This window comes from Phyllobates terribilis, unplaced genomic scaffold (assembly GCF_046119375.1).
Source record: "Phyllobates terribilis strain yellow unplaced genomic scaffold, ASM4611937v1 Scaffold_11__3_contigs__length_659146591, whole genome shotgun sequence".
Classification (NCBI taxonomy): domain Eukaryota; kingdom Metazoa; phylum Chordata; class Amphibia; order Anura; family Dendrobatidae; genus Phyllobates; species Phyllobates terribilis.
In genome coordinates this window covers 510,380,524-510,394,855 of record NW_027362771.1, presented here as the reverse complement: position 1 = coordinate 510,394,855, position 14,332 = coordinate 510,380,524, and the positions used below count along the sequence as shown (strand labels likewise).

General features: G+C 44.0%; 1 protein-coding gene across 2 annotated transcripts in view; it reads right to left on the bottom strand.

The window, feature by feature from the left end:
- NFU1 (NFU1 iron-sulfur cluster scaffold) overlaps positions 1 to 13,452 on the bottom strand; it is a 71,846-nt gene extending 58,394 nt beyond the window's left edge. Inside the window, exons 1-3 of one of the 2 annotated variants that reach the window (XM_073653630.1) lie at positions 13,315 to 13,452; positions 8,255 to 8,361; positions 3,782 to 3,917 (exon numbers count right to left, since the gene is read on the bottom strand). In XM_073653630.1, the coding sequence (XP_073509731.1) occupies positions 3,782 to 3,917; positions 8,255 to 8,361; positions 13,315 to 13,367 (296 nt within the window). In that variant the 5' untranslated portion in view covers positions 13,368 to 13,452. Of the gene's footprint in view, positions 1 to 3,781; positions 3,918 to 8,254; positions 8,362 to 9,883; positions 9,907 to 13,314 lie in introns of those variants that run through there. The other variant, XM_073653631.1, reaches the window with a different exon arrangement.
- Between the last annotated feature and the right edge of the window lie 880 nt (positions 13,453 to 14,332).

Here is a 14,332-nt window from a genome sequence, read left to right as displayed (position 1 = left end):
TATATTACAAAGTTTTACCATATTTGGATTATCTATATATCAATCACGATTTGTATTGATTATTTGCACCATGCACTTTATATTTGACTCGCTTCTGAATATGTCCATTAGCTTTACATCTCTTCCTGCTGTTCGTCTGTCGCCCCCTTGTGTACATTCATTGGTACTTTTTAACCTTATATTTATGAGATTATATAAATATATATATATATATATATATATATATATATTATATATATATATATATATATATATATATATATATATATATATATACACACATACATATACACACACTGCTCAAAAAAATAAAGGGAACACTCAAATAACACATCCTAGATCTGAGTGAATGAAATATTCTCATTGAATACTTTGTTCTGTACAAAGTTGAATGTGCTGACAACAAAATCACACAAAAATCATCAATGGAAATCAAATTTATTAACTAATGGAGGCCTGGAGTTGGAGTCACCCCCAAAATTCAAGTGGAAAAACACACTACAGGCTCATCCAACTTTGATGTAATGTCCTTAAAACAAGTCAAAATGAGGCTCAGTATTGTGTGTGGCCTCCACATGCCTGTATGACCTCCCTACAACGCCTGGGCATGCTCCTGATGAGGTTGCGGATGGTCTCCTGTGGGATCTCCTCCCAGACCTAGACTAAAGCATCCGCCAACTCCTGGACAGTCTGTGGTGCAACGTGACGTTGGTGGATGGAGCGAGGCATGATGTCCCAGATGTGCTCAATCGGATTCAGGTCTGGGGAACGGGCAGGCCAGTCCATAGCTTCAATACCTTCATCTTGCAGGAACTGCAGACACACTCCAGCCACATGAGGTCTGGCATTGTCCTGCATTAGGAGGAACCCAGGGCCAACCTCACCAGCATATGGTCTCACAAGGGGTCCGAGGATCTCATCTCGGTACCTAATGGCAGTCAGGCTACCTCTGGTGAGCACATGGAGGGCTGTGCGGCCCTCCAAAGAAATGCCACCCCACACCATTACTGACCCACTGCCAAACCGGTCATGCTGAAGGATGTTGCAGGCAGCAGATCGCTCTCCACAGAGTCTCCAGACTCTGTCACATCTGTCACATGTGCTCAGTGTGAACCTGCTTTCATCTGTGAAGAGCACAGGGCGCCAGTGGCGACTTTGCCAATCCTAGTGTTCTGTGGCAAATGCCAAGCGTCCTGCACGGTGTTGGGCTGTGAGAACAACCCCCATCTGTGGACGTTGGGCCCTCATACCACCCTCATGGAGTTGGTTTCTAACTGTTTGTGCAGACACATGCACATTTGTGGCCTGCTGGAGGTCATTTTGCAGAGCTCTGGCAGTGCTCCTCCTGTTCCTCCTTGCACAAAGGCGGAGGTAGCGGTCCTGCTGCTGGGTTGTTGCCCTCCTATGGCCTCCTCCACGTCTTCTGGTGTACTGGCCTGTCTCCTGGTAGCGCCTACAGCCTCTGGACACTACGCTGACAGACACAGCAAACCTTCTTGCCACAGTTCGCATTGATGTGCCATCCGGGATGAGCTGCACTACCTGAGCAACTTCTGTGGGTTGTAGAGTCCGTCTCATGCTACCACGAGTGTGAAAGCACAACCAACATTCAAAAGTGACCAAAACATCAGCCAGAAAGCATTGGTACTGAGATGTGGTCTGTGGTCCCCACCTGCAGAACCACTCCTTTATTGAGGGTGTCTTGATAATTGCCAATAATTTCCATCTATTGTCTATTCCATTTGCACAACAGCTTGTGAAATTGATTGTCAATCAGTGTTGCTCCCTAAGTGGACAGTTTGATTTCACAGAAGTTTGATTTACTTGGAGTTATATTCTGTTGTTTAAGTGTTCCCTTTATTTTTTTGAGCAGTGTATATATTTATATATTTTTCAACTAAGAGTTTTCATCTTTTGTGGTTATACTTGTGACTATCATGTGAATTGGCTATTATTATTTCTTAGCATAGCCATGCCATTTACTTCCTACTTGGTGAGCTGAAGTTATTACCATTTAAAGTCATATTTTAAATATATTTGTTACCTGATGCAAACCCCTTGTGGCTGATAGTTTGTGTGACAGTATAATAAGACATGTAACGTGATAGCCTCAATGTGCCGGCAGTCTATCTTTCTTTGACCAATTTGAGCTGTTATGCAGAGTAGTTCAGGGGGCAATGGGAAATGATTGCTTGTGCCTTTCATTTTATCTGGTGTGAATACGCCAGTGAAATAGGTATTCCCATCACCAAGATCCTATCCCAATATGTAGTAGGTGTAATAATACTAATATTAGCAAATAATTCCAATCAGAAATGTAGTATAGTTCTTCTGATTTGCTATGTCACTTACCCCATGTGCAGGGCATTGCAGTAGCTTAAAGGGGTTTTCCCACAAACAAAAGTTAATTTTAACCAATAGATCTTGGAATAATAATAATTTCCACCATTGGATGTGTTTAAGTAAAATGTTCCTGTGCTGAGATAATCTTATAAATGTGCCCCTGCTGTGTACGGTGTAATGGCTGTGTGTGACCGTGCAGGAACATGATCTGATCATACCACATCTCCTGGCAGGGGGTAGAAAAAAATACTGACATTACAGCAGGAGATCACAGCTGATTCTTTCTTTCTTTGAAGGAAAACATTGTTTAAAAACAGTCAGGGAAAGGTTTTACCTGACAAAAAGAATCAGCTGTGATCCTGTGCTGTAATGTCTGTATTTTTTTCTACCCCCTGCCAGGAGATGTGGTATAATCAGACCATGTTCCTGCACGGTCAGACACGGCCATTACACAGTACACAGCAGGGGCACATTTATAAGATTATCTCAGCACAGGAACATTTATTTAAACACATCCAATGGTGGAAATTATTATTATTCCAAGATCTATTGATTAAAATCAACCTTTGTTCGTGGCAAAACCTCTTTATGTATCCATGGTTATGACCACTCAAAGTGACAGTTAGTTGTTATTGGTCGTAACCATGGATGCCTAAACTACTGCAACGCCTTGCACATGGGGTAAGTGACATAGCAAATCAGGAGAACTATACTACATTTCTAATTGGAGGTATTTGCTAATATCATAACTACCTACTAAATATTGGGATAGGATCTTGGAGATGTAAATACCCCTTTAAGTCCATTGCTTTGCTAAAATTGACCCTTTTCAATGGTATAAATTATACTCAATGTTATGATACTTAGCCGAGGGCTACCTGGTGACTTGGGCCACCACAACATGAGATCAAACTTGCTATATCATTAATAATGAATGTGGTCATGTGACCTTATGACCCACAAATTAGCGCTGGATGACAGTTCATCAAATCTGCGGAACGAGCATATCCACCATCACCCGCTGTGTATGTAGTAACGGGACATTGTGGTCGGGTCAGGTGTAGTCCCAGTCTTAGTGGTGATGTGCAGCTCCTAAGCTCCCTCTAGTGGTGGCTGCAGGTATCCAGCATGTTATGTTGTAATTCTCTGTCTATGCTGGAGATTTGGAGCTCTGTATCAGAAAAACTGAGCTATGGAAGCTAGAAAGATATATGTAAACATTAATCAGCACAGAAATATAGACCTACAAAAAGCCTGATAACAAAAAGTGGAGATTTACGTTAAACAATAATCTGATACAACCGGAAACTTAGTGAAGATGGGTTTTGCTTTGTCTGTTTCTGTAACTCCCATAGGCTTTAATATAGCGATACAAACATACATGTCCACCTCTTCCCAAACAAGCATAGTGGGCTGTGCTCTACCTTGTGCCCATTACCTGGCTAAAGGGGAGCAGAAGGCAGCAGTGCGGTTTGGGAAATCCATGGTCCTTGCTTCCAAAACTGCTCTTCCTGGGATGAACTTGACACTGTTGGGATTTGGTGTATCCTGTGTCTGGATGAACATACATCGTGCTACGGGAAGAAGAAAGGCATACATCAACATGACATTTAATGGCGGTTCAGTCCTATACCATCATCTGCTAACAGACAGACACCATGCTGGGAGAAGTGACAAATGCTGAACACTACGGTGATCATATGGGGGTCTCTGGGGCCTGGAGAATACAGGTTAGGGGATTAGATTACATATATAAAACATTGTTTGGTGTATTTTATATTATGGATCCTCCTCTCAATTGTGTACACACATATACAGTCATGGCTGAAAGTGTTGGCACCCGTGAAATTGTTCCAGAAAATGAAGCATTTCTCCCAAAAAATTGTTGCAATTACACATGTTTTGTTATATACAGGTTTATTTCCTTTGTGTGTATTGGAATAACACAAAAAAAACAGAAAAAAGGGCAAATTGGACATAATTTGACAGTTTGAAGAGCCAGACGGGGAGTGTAGGGAGAGACATGACTAGTTAGGCACCGTCCTCTGCGGCTCCTTCCTGCACCTCTACAGGTAACTGACAGGTCTCACCCCATGTATATACACATAGACAAAACATACTGGGTGCCATCATGCAGTCAGATTCTTGCTTCTCATGGTTTGAGCAGCATAAATCGAGTAACAGTCTCCCTTTAAATTTCCTTGCAGCACTTAATATATGGGGGTGCAGAGTATGGGATCACAGCCCCCGATGAATCACTACCAATTAATATATGGGGGTGCAGAGTAAAGGATCACAGCCCCTGATGAGCCACTACTGACTAATAATTGAGGGTCCAGAGTATGTGATCACAGCCCGCGATGAGCCACTACTGACTAATATATGAAGGTCCAGAGTATGGGATCGCAGCCCCCAATGAGTCATTACTGATTAATATATGGGGGTGCAGAGCATGGGATCACAGCCCCCAATGAGTCACTACTGATTAATATATGGGGGTGCAGAGTATGGGATCACAGCCCCCGATGAGTCACTACTGATTAATATATGGGGGTGCAGAGTATGGAATCACAGCCCCTGATGAGCCACTACTGATTAATATATGGGGGTGCAGAGTATGGGATCACAGCCCGCGATGAGCCGCTACTTACTAATATATGAGGGTACAGAATATGGGATCACAGCCCCCAATAAGCCACTATTGATTAATATTTGGGGGTTCAGAATATGGGATCACAGCCCCCGATAAGCCACTATAGATTAATATTTGGGGGTTCAGAATATGGGATCACAGCCCCCGATGAGTCACTACTGATTAATATATGGGGGTGCAGAGTATGGAATCACAGCCCCTGATGAGCCACTACTGATTAATATATGGGGGTGCAGAGTATGGGATCACAACCCCCGATGAGTCACTACTGATTAACATATAGGGGTGCAGAGTATGGTATCAAAGCCCCCGATGAGTCACTACTGATTAATATATGGGGTTGCAGAGTATGGGATCACAGCCACCGATGAGTCACTACTGATTAATATATGGGGTTGCAGCGTATGGGATCACAGCCACCGATGAGTCACTACTGATTAATATATGGGGGTGCAGAGTATGGGATCACAACCCCTGATTAGCCACTACTGATTAATATATAGGGGTGCAGAGTATGGGATCACAGCCCCTGATGAGCCACTACTGATTAATATATGGGGGTGCAGAGTATAGGATCAAAGCACCCGATGAGCCACTACTGATTAATATATGGGGGTGCAGAGTATGGGATCACAGCCCCCGATGAGCCACTACTGACTAATATATGAGGGTCCAGAGTATGGGATCACAGCCCCCAATGAGCCACTACTGATTAATATATGGGGGTGCAGAGTATGGGATCACAGCCCCCGATGAGCCACTACTGATTAATATATAAGGGTCCAGAGTATGGGATCACAGCCCCCGATGAGCCACTACTGATTAATATATAAGGGTCCAGAGTATGGGATCACAGCCCCCAATGAGTCACTACTGATAAATATATGGGGGTGCAGAGTATGGGATCACAGCCCCCGATGAGTCACTACTGATTAATATATAGGGGTGCAGAGTATGGTATCAAAGCCCCCGATGAGTCACTACTGATTAATATATGGGGTTGCAGAGTATGGGATCACAGCCACCGATGAGTCACTACTGATTAATATATGGGGGTGCAGAGTATGGGATCACAACCCCTGATTAGCCACTACTGATTAATATTTGGGAGTGCAGCGTATGGGATCACAGCCCCTGATGAGCTACTACTGATTAATATATGGGGGTGCAGAGTATGGGATCACAGCGCCCGATAAGCCACTAATAATTAATATTTGGGGGTGCAGAGTATGGGATCACAGCCCCCGATGAGCCACTAATGATTGTACAGAGCATGGGCTCACAGACCCCGATAAGCCACTATTGATTAATATATGGGGTGCAGAATATGGGATCACAGCCCCTGATGAGCCACTACTGATTAATATTTGGGAGTGCAGAGTATGGGATCACAGCCCCTGATGAGTCACTGCTGATTAATAAATGGGGGTGCAGAGTATGGGATCACAGCGCCCGATAAGCCACTAATAATTAATATTTGGGGGTGCAGAGTATAGGATCACAGCCCCTGATGAGCCACTACTGATTAATATATAGGGGTGCAGAGTATGGGATCACAGCCCCTGATGAGCCACTACTGATTAATATATGGGGGTGTAGAGTATGGGATCACAGCCCCTGATGAGCCACTACTGATTAATATATGGGGGTGCAGAGTATAGGATCAAAGCACCCGATGAGCCACTACTGATTAATATATGGGGGTGCAGAGTATGGGATCACAGCCCCCGATGAGCCACTACTGACTAATATATGAGGGTCCAGAGTATGGGATCACAGCTCCCAATGAGTCACTACTGATTAATATATGGGGGTGCAGAGTATGGGATCACAGCCCCCGATGAGCCACTACTGATTAATATATAAGGGTCCAGAGTATGGGATCACAGTCCCCAATGAGTCACTACTGATTAATATATGGGGGTGCAGAGTATGGGATCACAGCCCCCGATAATTTACTACTGATTAATACATGGGGGTGCAGAGTATGGGATCACAGCCCGCGATGAGCCACTATTGATTAATATATGGGGGTGCAGAGTATGGGATCACAGCCCCCGATGAGTCACTACTGATTAACATATAGGGGTGCAGAGTATGGGATCACAGCGCCCGATAAGCCACTAATAATTAATATTTGGGGGTGCAGAGTATGGGATCACAGCCCCTGATGAGCCACTACTGATTAATATATAGGGGTGCAGAGTATGGGATCACAGCCCCTGATGAGCCACTACTGATTAATATATGGGGGTGTAGAGTATGGGATCACAGCCCCTGATGATCCACTACTGATTAATATATGGGGGTGCAGAGTATAGGATCAAAGCACCCGATGAGCCACTACTGATTAATATATAGGGGTGCAGAGTATGGGATCACAGCCCCCGATGAGCCACTACTGACTAATATATGAGGGTCCAGAGTATGGGATCACAGCCCCCAATGAGCAACTACTGATTAATATATAAGGGTCCAGAGTATGGGATCACAGCCCCCAATGAGTCACTACTGATTAATATATGGGGGTGCAGAGTATGGGATCACAGCCCCCGATAATTTACTACTGATTAATACATGGGGGTGCAGAGTATGGGATCACAGCCCGCGATGAGCCACTATTGATTAATATATGGGGGTGCAGAGTATGGGATCACAGCCCCCGATGAGTCACTACTGATTAACATATAGGGGTGCAGAGTATGGGATCACAGCCCCTGATGAGTCACTACTGATTAATATCTGAGGGTCCAGAGTATGGGATCACAGCCCCCGATGAGCCACTACAGATTAATATATGAGGGTGCAGAGTATGGGATCACAGCCCCCGATGAGCCACTACTGACTAATATATGAAAGTGCAGAGTATGGGATCACAGCCCTCGATGAGCCACTACTGATGAATATATGGCGGTGCAGAGTATGGGATCACAGCCCCCGATGAGGGATCAGACACGTGGCAGAATTCATCATCTCATCCAGGCTCTGTGCGCTCTATGAGAGACTCCTCTGACAAAGATTTATCTCTGCACCAAATAAAAGCATCGAGTGCTGAAATTCAACATACTGGATCCATTTTCTCCCACTAACATCATGAGTCGGGGAAGAGTTGGAAGACCCCCATACACATTAGATGGCCAGTTGCTCCTGCCGATATCTGCGGGCTCGAATGTCCATTACATAATAGGTATGTGGACTGTTAGACTCGATACCAGACGAGCTGATGAAGCAAGGCTCACACTTGGATGCAGAAAATACCTGGATTGCGAGTAACTGTGAATGAGAGCTGAGGTTTCCTTGCAGCAAACGGATAAAGCGTTTGGGGGGCGGTGGAATAAAATGAAGTCCTCGTATGACGATACAACCTGAAATATGAGAAAAGCCGGTTTTAGGTCAAACACTTTTATATACTCAGAATATTAAACTAGACAAGAAAGCAAAGGGATATAAAAGGTTATAAGTTACAATGCAATGTAATCTAAAGGGCCAGAAACCTAAAAGAGCAGCTATGAACCTTCATGGTTATCATTTTATTGTGGAAAGTTAATTGTTCCCTTCGGATGATCTTGGCACTTACTTTAGTAACTAAATTGACTTTACTATATGTTCTCTTATGTTTGTCTTGTTATGATCAGCACCTGACAGGAGGGCGGCGCTCTGCGTGTAGGACGGTGTTATGCCTGATACAGGTGGGGTGCAATATGGCTGCAACATGGAAAAAGACTGGCTGCAATGCCCCATGGCGTCATAGGTAGGAAAGCAGAAAATAAGCAGATTGGCACCACAAGTGGCATATTGTCCTCAGACGCTCCAGCTTTTTTGGTGGTTAGCCCATTATAGTCAACGACCAACCATGTGACTGCCCAGGAAAAGCCATGGGGAGCAGAGAATGGATGTAATGACAGGATACTTTTCTACCAGCTCTACTAACATTGGTTCTATCATATATGAAGATCACAGTAGTCTGACACCTGCTAATAAGATATTAGAGCCAGATCCTACTGATATATCAACAAGTCTACTCTAAGAAAACTCCTTATTTATGCTGTGTGTACAGCGCCAACATGTTCCGCAGTGGTGTCCATAGATGACATCATTCACACCAGTCTCTGTCCCCAATGGGATCAACAATCTAATTTTCTTCTATTAGATAAACACATTCTTGGGCCAATATGATAGAAAGCAAGTGAACGGACCAATAAGTTTTCTGAATGTTGAGAAAAACCACACAAACATGGTAAAACCATGCAAACTATATGCAGATATTGACCATGGTTGGATTTAACCCCTGAAAACCAGTGCTGGCCCCCATACTGTCCTTACAAAATGTATAAAAGAAAATAAGATGCCATAAAAGTCCATCAATCCACAGTCCCATACCGGGATGCAAACTCCAGACTATTGTGGATTTTACCTGCCTGATGCTTTGTCTCTGCGGGAAATAAATTGTGCCCCCAAGTGAAATAAACACTTGGCCAATTCAAGACTGAAGAGTCAGAATGGAGACTAAAGGCCCTGTCACACATAGCGAGATCGCTAGCGAGATCGTTATTGCGTCACGGTTTTGGGATCGCTGGGGAGATGTCAAACATGCAGAACTTTCCAACGATCCCAGCCGCCCCAGCGATCTAACTAACGATCTCGGTGGTCGTTGGGATGCTTTCACACAGCAGCTATTTCAACGATCCACACCTTGATAGGGACTATACTGTGTCAGAAAGGCGTGCATAAAATTGCTTTTCCGCGTCCCCGTCATCTCCTGTTGGTGGATGCTACTGCATTCTGATTGGGTGGCCTTGGTTTAACACTGCGTCTCCGGTCAGATGGGATCTCTACTGCGTCTCCATTAAAAATGGAAACTCATTTGAGACCCCAAACAATACCTACCTCGCTAAAGATGCCTGATTTCTTCAAAGTGGAGTCACAGCCGGAGAATGCTGGTGGGATCTGAAAAAACAAGGACGCAGTAGTGACCACCAATCGGGGACGAGGAGCGCAGAAGAGTCCAATTTATGCACGTCTACATGTCTCAGTTCTGAATCGGTAACGAGGTTGTTGATAAGGTGTCAAATACAGTGATGCACACTGCCCAGCGGGAGCGCAACGACCCAAGAATGGTCCAGGAAGCTTTGTAACGATCAGCGATCTCACAGCAGGGGCCTGATCGTTGCTACCTGTCAGACATAACGAGATCGCTAGCGAGATCACTATTGCGTCACCAAAACCGTGACTCATTAGCGATCTCGCTAGCGATCTCGTTATGTGTGACGGGACCTTTAGCTCAAATCTATGGCAGTGTTGGAGGAAGTGTTGGACAAGGCTCATGCCTGATGGACACCTCCGAGGCCTCCTTCTGCCTGTACAGTATGAAAGAGACCAATTTCCTTTAGTATGCTCGAAAAATACATGATAGCAGTTTCTCAAGCTTCTCCTTGAAAACAGTAACAGCAATAGAAGAACTAAGATGCCATCTGTGCACTGTCTAAGCTTTTAATGGAACCACAGACTTGAGATCTATGTCTGGCCCATAGATCTTAACAGCTCATTTACATATAAGAAAAACTTGGATTTCTCTGGAATAAGACATCGGATCGCAGATATCAAGATGTAATTTTATTCAGCTTTCATGATCTGAATGCCCATATAGATGGCTTAGGAAGGACGATCCTACTGACAGATTCCCTTTAAGGCCTTAGAGAGTTTCTTTTCACAGTGGAGCAGATTTTCTACTGAAAATTAATGACATGCTGCACATTTATTATAGCTAGCCTCCTCCAGGACTCTGCAATAAAATCATTTTTCTAAATTATTCCATTAGCGATTTTTGACGATAAACCCCCCTCCGCGTACTGAGAGCCCAAAGTCGGTGCTTCAGGCTGCATTATACTAGGCATAGGATGTTACATTGCTAGCTCTCACACTCATTAACCTGCCATTTTCATGACATAATTTTGAGGTGGCTAAACTGCAGTACTACTTTCAAATCATCGGGCCAACTAGCAGACTATATGAAAACCTTGCCCTCCGGATTTGGGCACGAGCACGTTTGACTGCAGCACTGAAACCCAGTCTAAGGGTATGCTCACACATCATGTTTTTTTCAGTGTTTTTTTTAATGCAAATTTTCAGCTGCGTTTTACGGTACCAGCAAAGTCTATGAAATTCCACAAATCACATGTACACATCATGGCTTTTTTTGTTCAGGATTTTGTGCTTTGCATGTTTTTTTTGAAAAATAGAGCATGTCACTTCTTTCAGCGTTTTTTCACCCATTGGAAGTAATGGGTGGTGCAAAAAACGCAGGTGTCAGGTTTTTCAGCGTTTTTTGCACCAAAGGCAGAATGAGATTTTTTTTTTCACTGAACTTTATGTACATTCATAAAAGAGAAAAGGACAGTGAAAAAATGCTCAAAAAAACAAGAAAAAGGCAAGAAAAATCCTGAACAACCTCCTGGCAAGAGATCAAGTTTTGCTGTAGAAAAAAAACACTTAAAAAAACCATGATGTGTGAACATAGCCTAAGACTGCAGTCACACATTTGTGTGCTGACCGTTCTTTTCTCAGACAGCACACACACCCATAAAGCTTCATTGAGAAACACATCTGTTTTACAAACTGATCTGGGTCTCCAGACTGGGAGACTCGGAGCAGGTCCTGTTCTCATTCGTTTTGTGGATCAGACTCAGCCAATAAAGTCTAAGGGGATCCATATAAAAAGGATGGCATACAGAAGACAGACTCTGTGCAGGAGATATCCATCTGTTTATGACTGACTTAAGCATCAATGGATAACAACAGATCAGACAGTCTCCTGCATCAGAGAAAAAACAGATTCTAAATAGAGGCAATACAGATGACACAGGAGGGAAAACAGGTTAATTTCTCAAAGATGTAAAATTAGACTTAGATGTGTGAATGTTACCTTACTTGGGATTTTCAGATAATTGCTGGTTGCATGGTGGCAACAGTAGATGGACATCTTATCTGTCCAGTGTGCCCTAAAGTCAATGCACATGTTAACTACGCTCCATTTTTAAAGATGTCCACAAATACACACGCCCCCTGAGGAAGCAGTGCGAAATGTGCGATGGGAGCGAGGTATTGTGATCCAGATTGACAACTATCGGGTATGCTCTCTACATAATATGTTTTATACTTAGCGAATATCCAATAAGGTATACCAACATTTTTTATTCTGCTGATACTTTGCATATAGATATGAGGTAACCTTCCCCTGGACACTCTGCCAATGTACAATATTCATTTAATCTTTTTTTACCTCACTATTTGTATTGGATTTTGTAGAAGCATTATCTATACTTATATGCAAGTTTTAAACGCTGTCATCACCAGCGAAAAAAAATGTTTTTTAATGTATGGTTTGTAACCAATCTGGATTTTTATTTATTTATTTTACTCACTTTTATAGCGCCATTAATTGCACAGCGCTTTACAGATATCATCATCACTGTCCCCATTGGGGTTCACAATCTATATGTCAGTATGTTTTTGGAGTGTGGGAGGAAACCAGAGAACCCGGAGGAAACCCACACAAACTCGGGGAGAACATACAAACTCCTTGCAGATGTTGTTCTTGGTGGGATTTGAACCCAGGATCATCCCATGTCCTATTGCCATTTGTATATTTTAAAGAACATATATAAAAATTATTTGTTACCTCTGGTTCTGGGATTTGTTGCCCCCCATTTACCCCTGGATGTCTATTCCAGGAGATTTATTCATTAGATCACTGCTCTGGGTTCTCCCTGTTACTTCTAGTGGACCAGGATTCAAGATTTGCATAACTCACATACTGATGTCCAATCCAAAGGAAAAATTATCAATATCACAGTCTGCTGTACTTGAAAGTTGCTCAAAAGTGGAACGGCCCTTTAAAATGAACCTGACAGCAGCCTGAACCCCAGGAAGAATGAAGCCGCTGTCAGGTCCCAATGAAAAGTCTTGGTGGTTTTCTGCTTTCATGTTTAGGACATCAGAGATCCATCAGCCCTGGCAATGAGTCAACAACTACTCTCATCAGATCAGGGGATGTCACCCATCATCCTGACCGACAGGTCCCTCTAGTTATACAAGGACTGCTTCAGAATTAAGATGTGCCATTCAGTAGACAGGGAAAGCTGGGTGACGAGCTATAGAGCGGCTGCCATAGAGGTCACACTGCAGAAGAGCAGGCTGGTGTTCTCGGCGGCCGCTGCCAGCAGGCACAGGAGACACAAGCAGGTTTATTACTGTGTAAGAGACGCCCCGTCTGTACAGACACCTGCTCTATTACATGAGCTCTGCTGACAATCACCTACCGGCCTCCTAACTGTGCTGCGCAGCACAACCACCTGCCTGTGGGCGCCGCCATCTTTGTTGTCGTCCTTCAGGACCCCGGCAAGTGGCAGCGTAAAGCTGTCCGAGACAATGCCTGAGCAGGGGACGGCGCGGAGGGAGAGCTCCTGGCACAGTCCGTCTGGGTGCAGGCATGCTGGGAGTTGTAGTTGCACACCATTGATAGAAAAGCATTGCCTGTATACTATATTCAGTTATCATGGAGGCCCTGGTTGTATGTGGTGTGACCATGCACAGAGCAGGAAGGGATAGAGATCAGCACCAGCCCCATAGGAAGCATTGGTACCAGTAACCCCAGTGTCCATGGTGACAGAGTGGAGCTGTATGTGCGTGAGAGTAGGGGGTATATAGATTATATATACATATAAAATTGTATATACATATAAAATTGTATCATGCATGAAAATGATCTTGCTGCGGAATGCACGGTTCTTCTTCTTGAACCATGGAAGGAAGTGCTGTTTGAGAAACTCAACGTACATTATGGAGTTCATCTTTACCCCTTCAGGGATCCTAAAAGGGCCGACAATCTCTCTCCCCATGATTCCAGCCCAAAACATTACTCCACCTCCTCCTTGTTAGCGCGTTAGCCGTGTTTGCATGGGGTGTCCATCAACCAGCCATCCTCCACTCCATCCATCTGGACCATCGAGATCATTTCATGCATGATAATGCCCCGTCTCATGCTGCACATAACACATCTGCATCTCTGGCTGCTATGGGCATAAAAGGGGACAAACTTATGGTGTGGCACCCATGCTCCCCTGACCTCAACCCCATTGAGAACCTCTGGAGCATCATCAAAAGGAGTCTCTATGATGGCGGGAGGCAGTTCACATCTAAGCAACAGCTCTGGGAGGGTATTCTGTCCTCATGCAAAACAATTGAAGCAGAAACCATCCAAAACCTGACAAATTCAATGGACGAGAGAGTTCAGAAGCTCCTTTCGAACAAGGGGTCCTATGTGCAAATGTAACATCA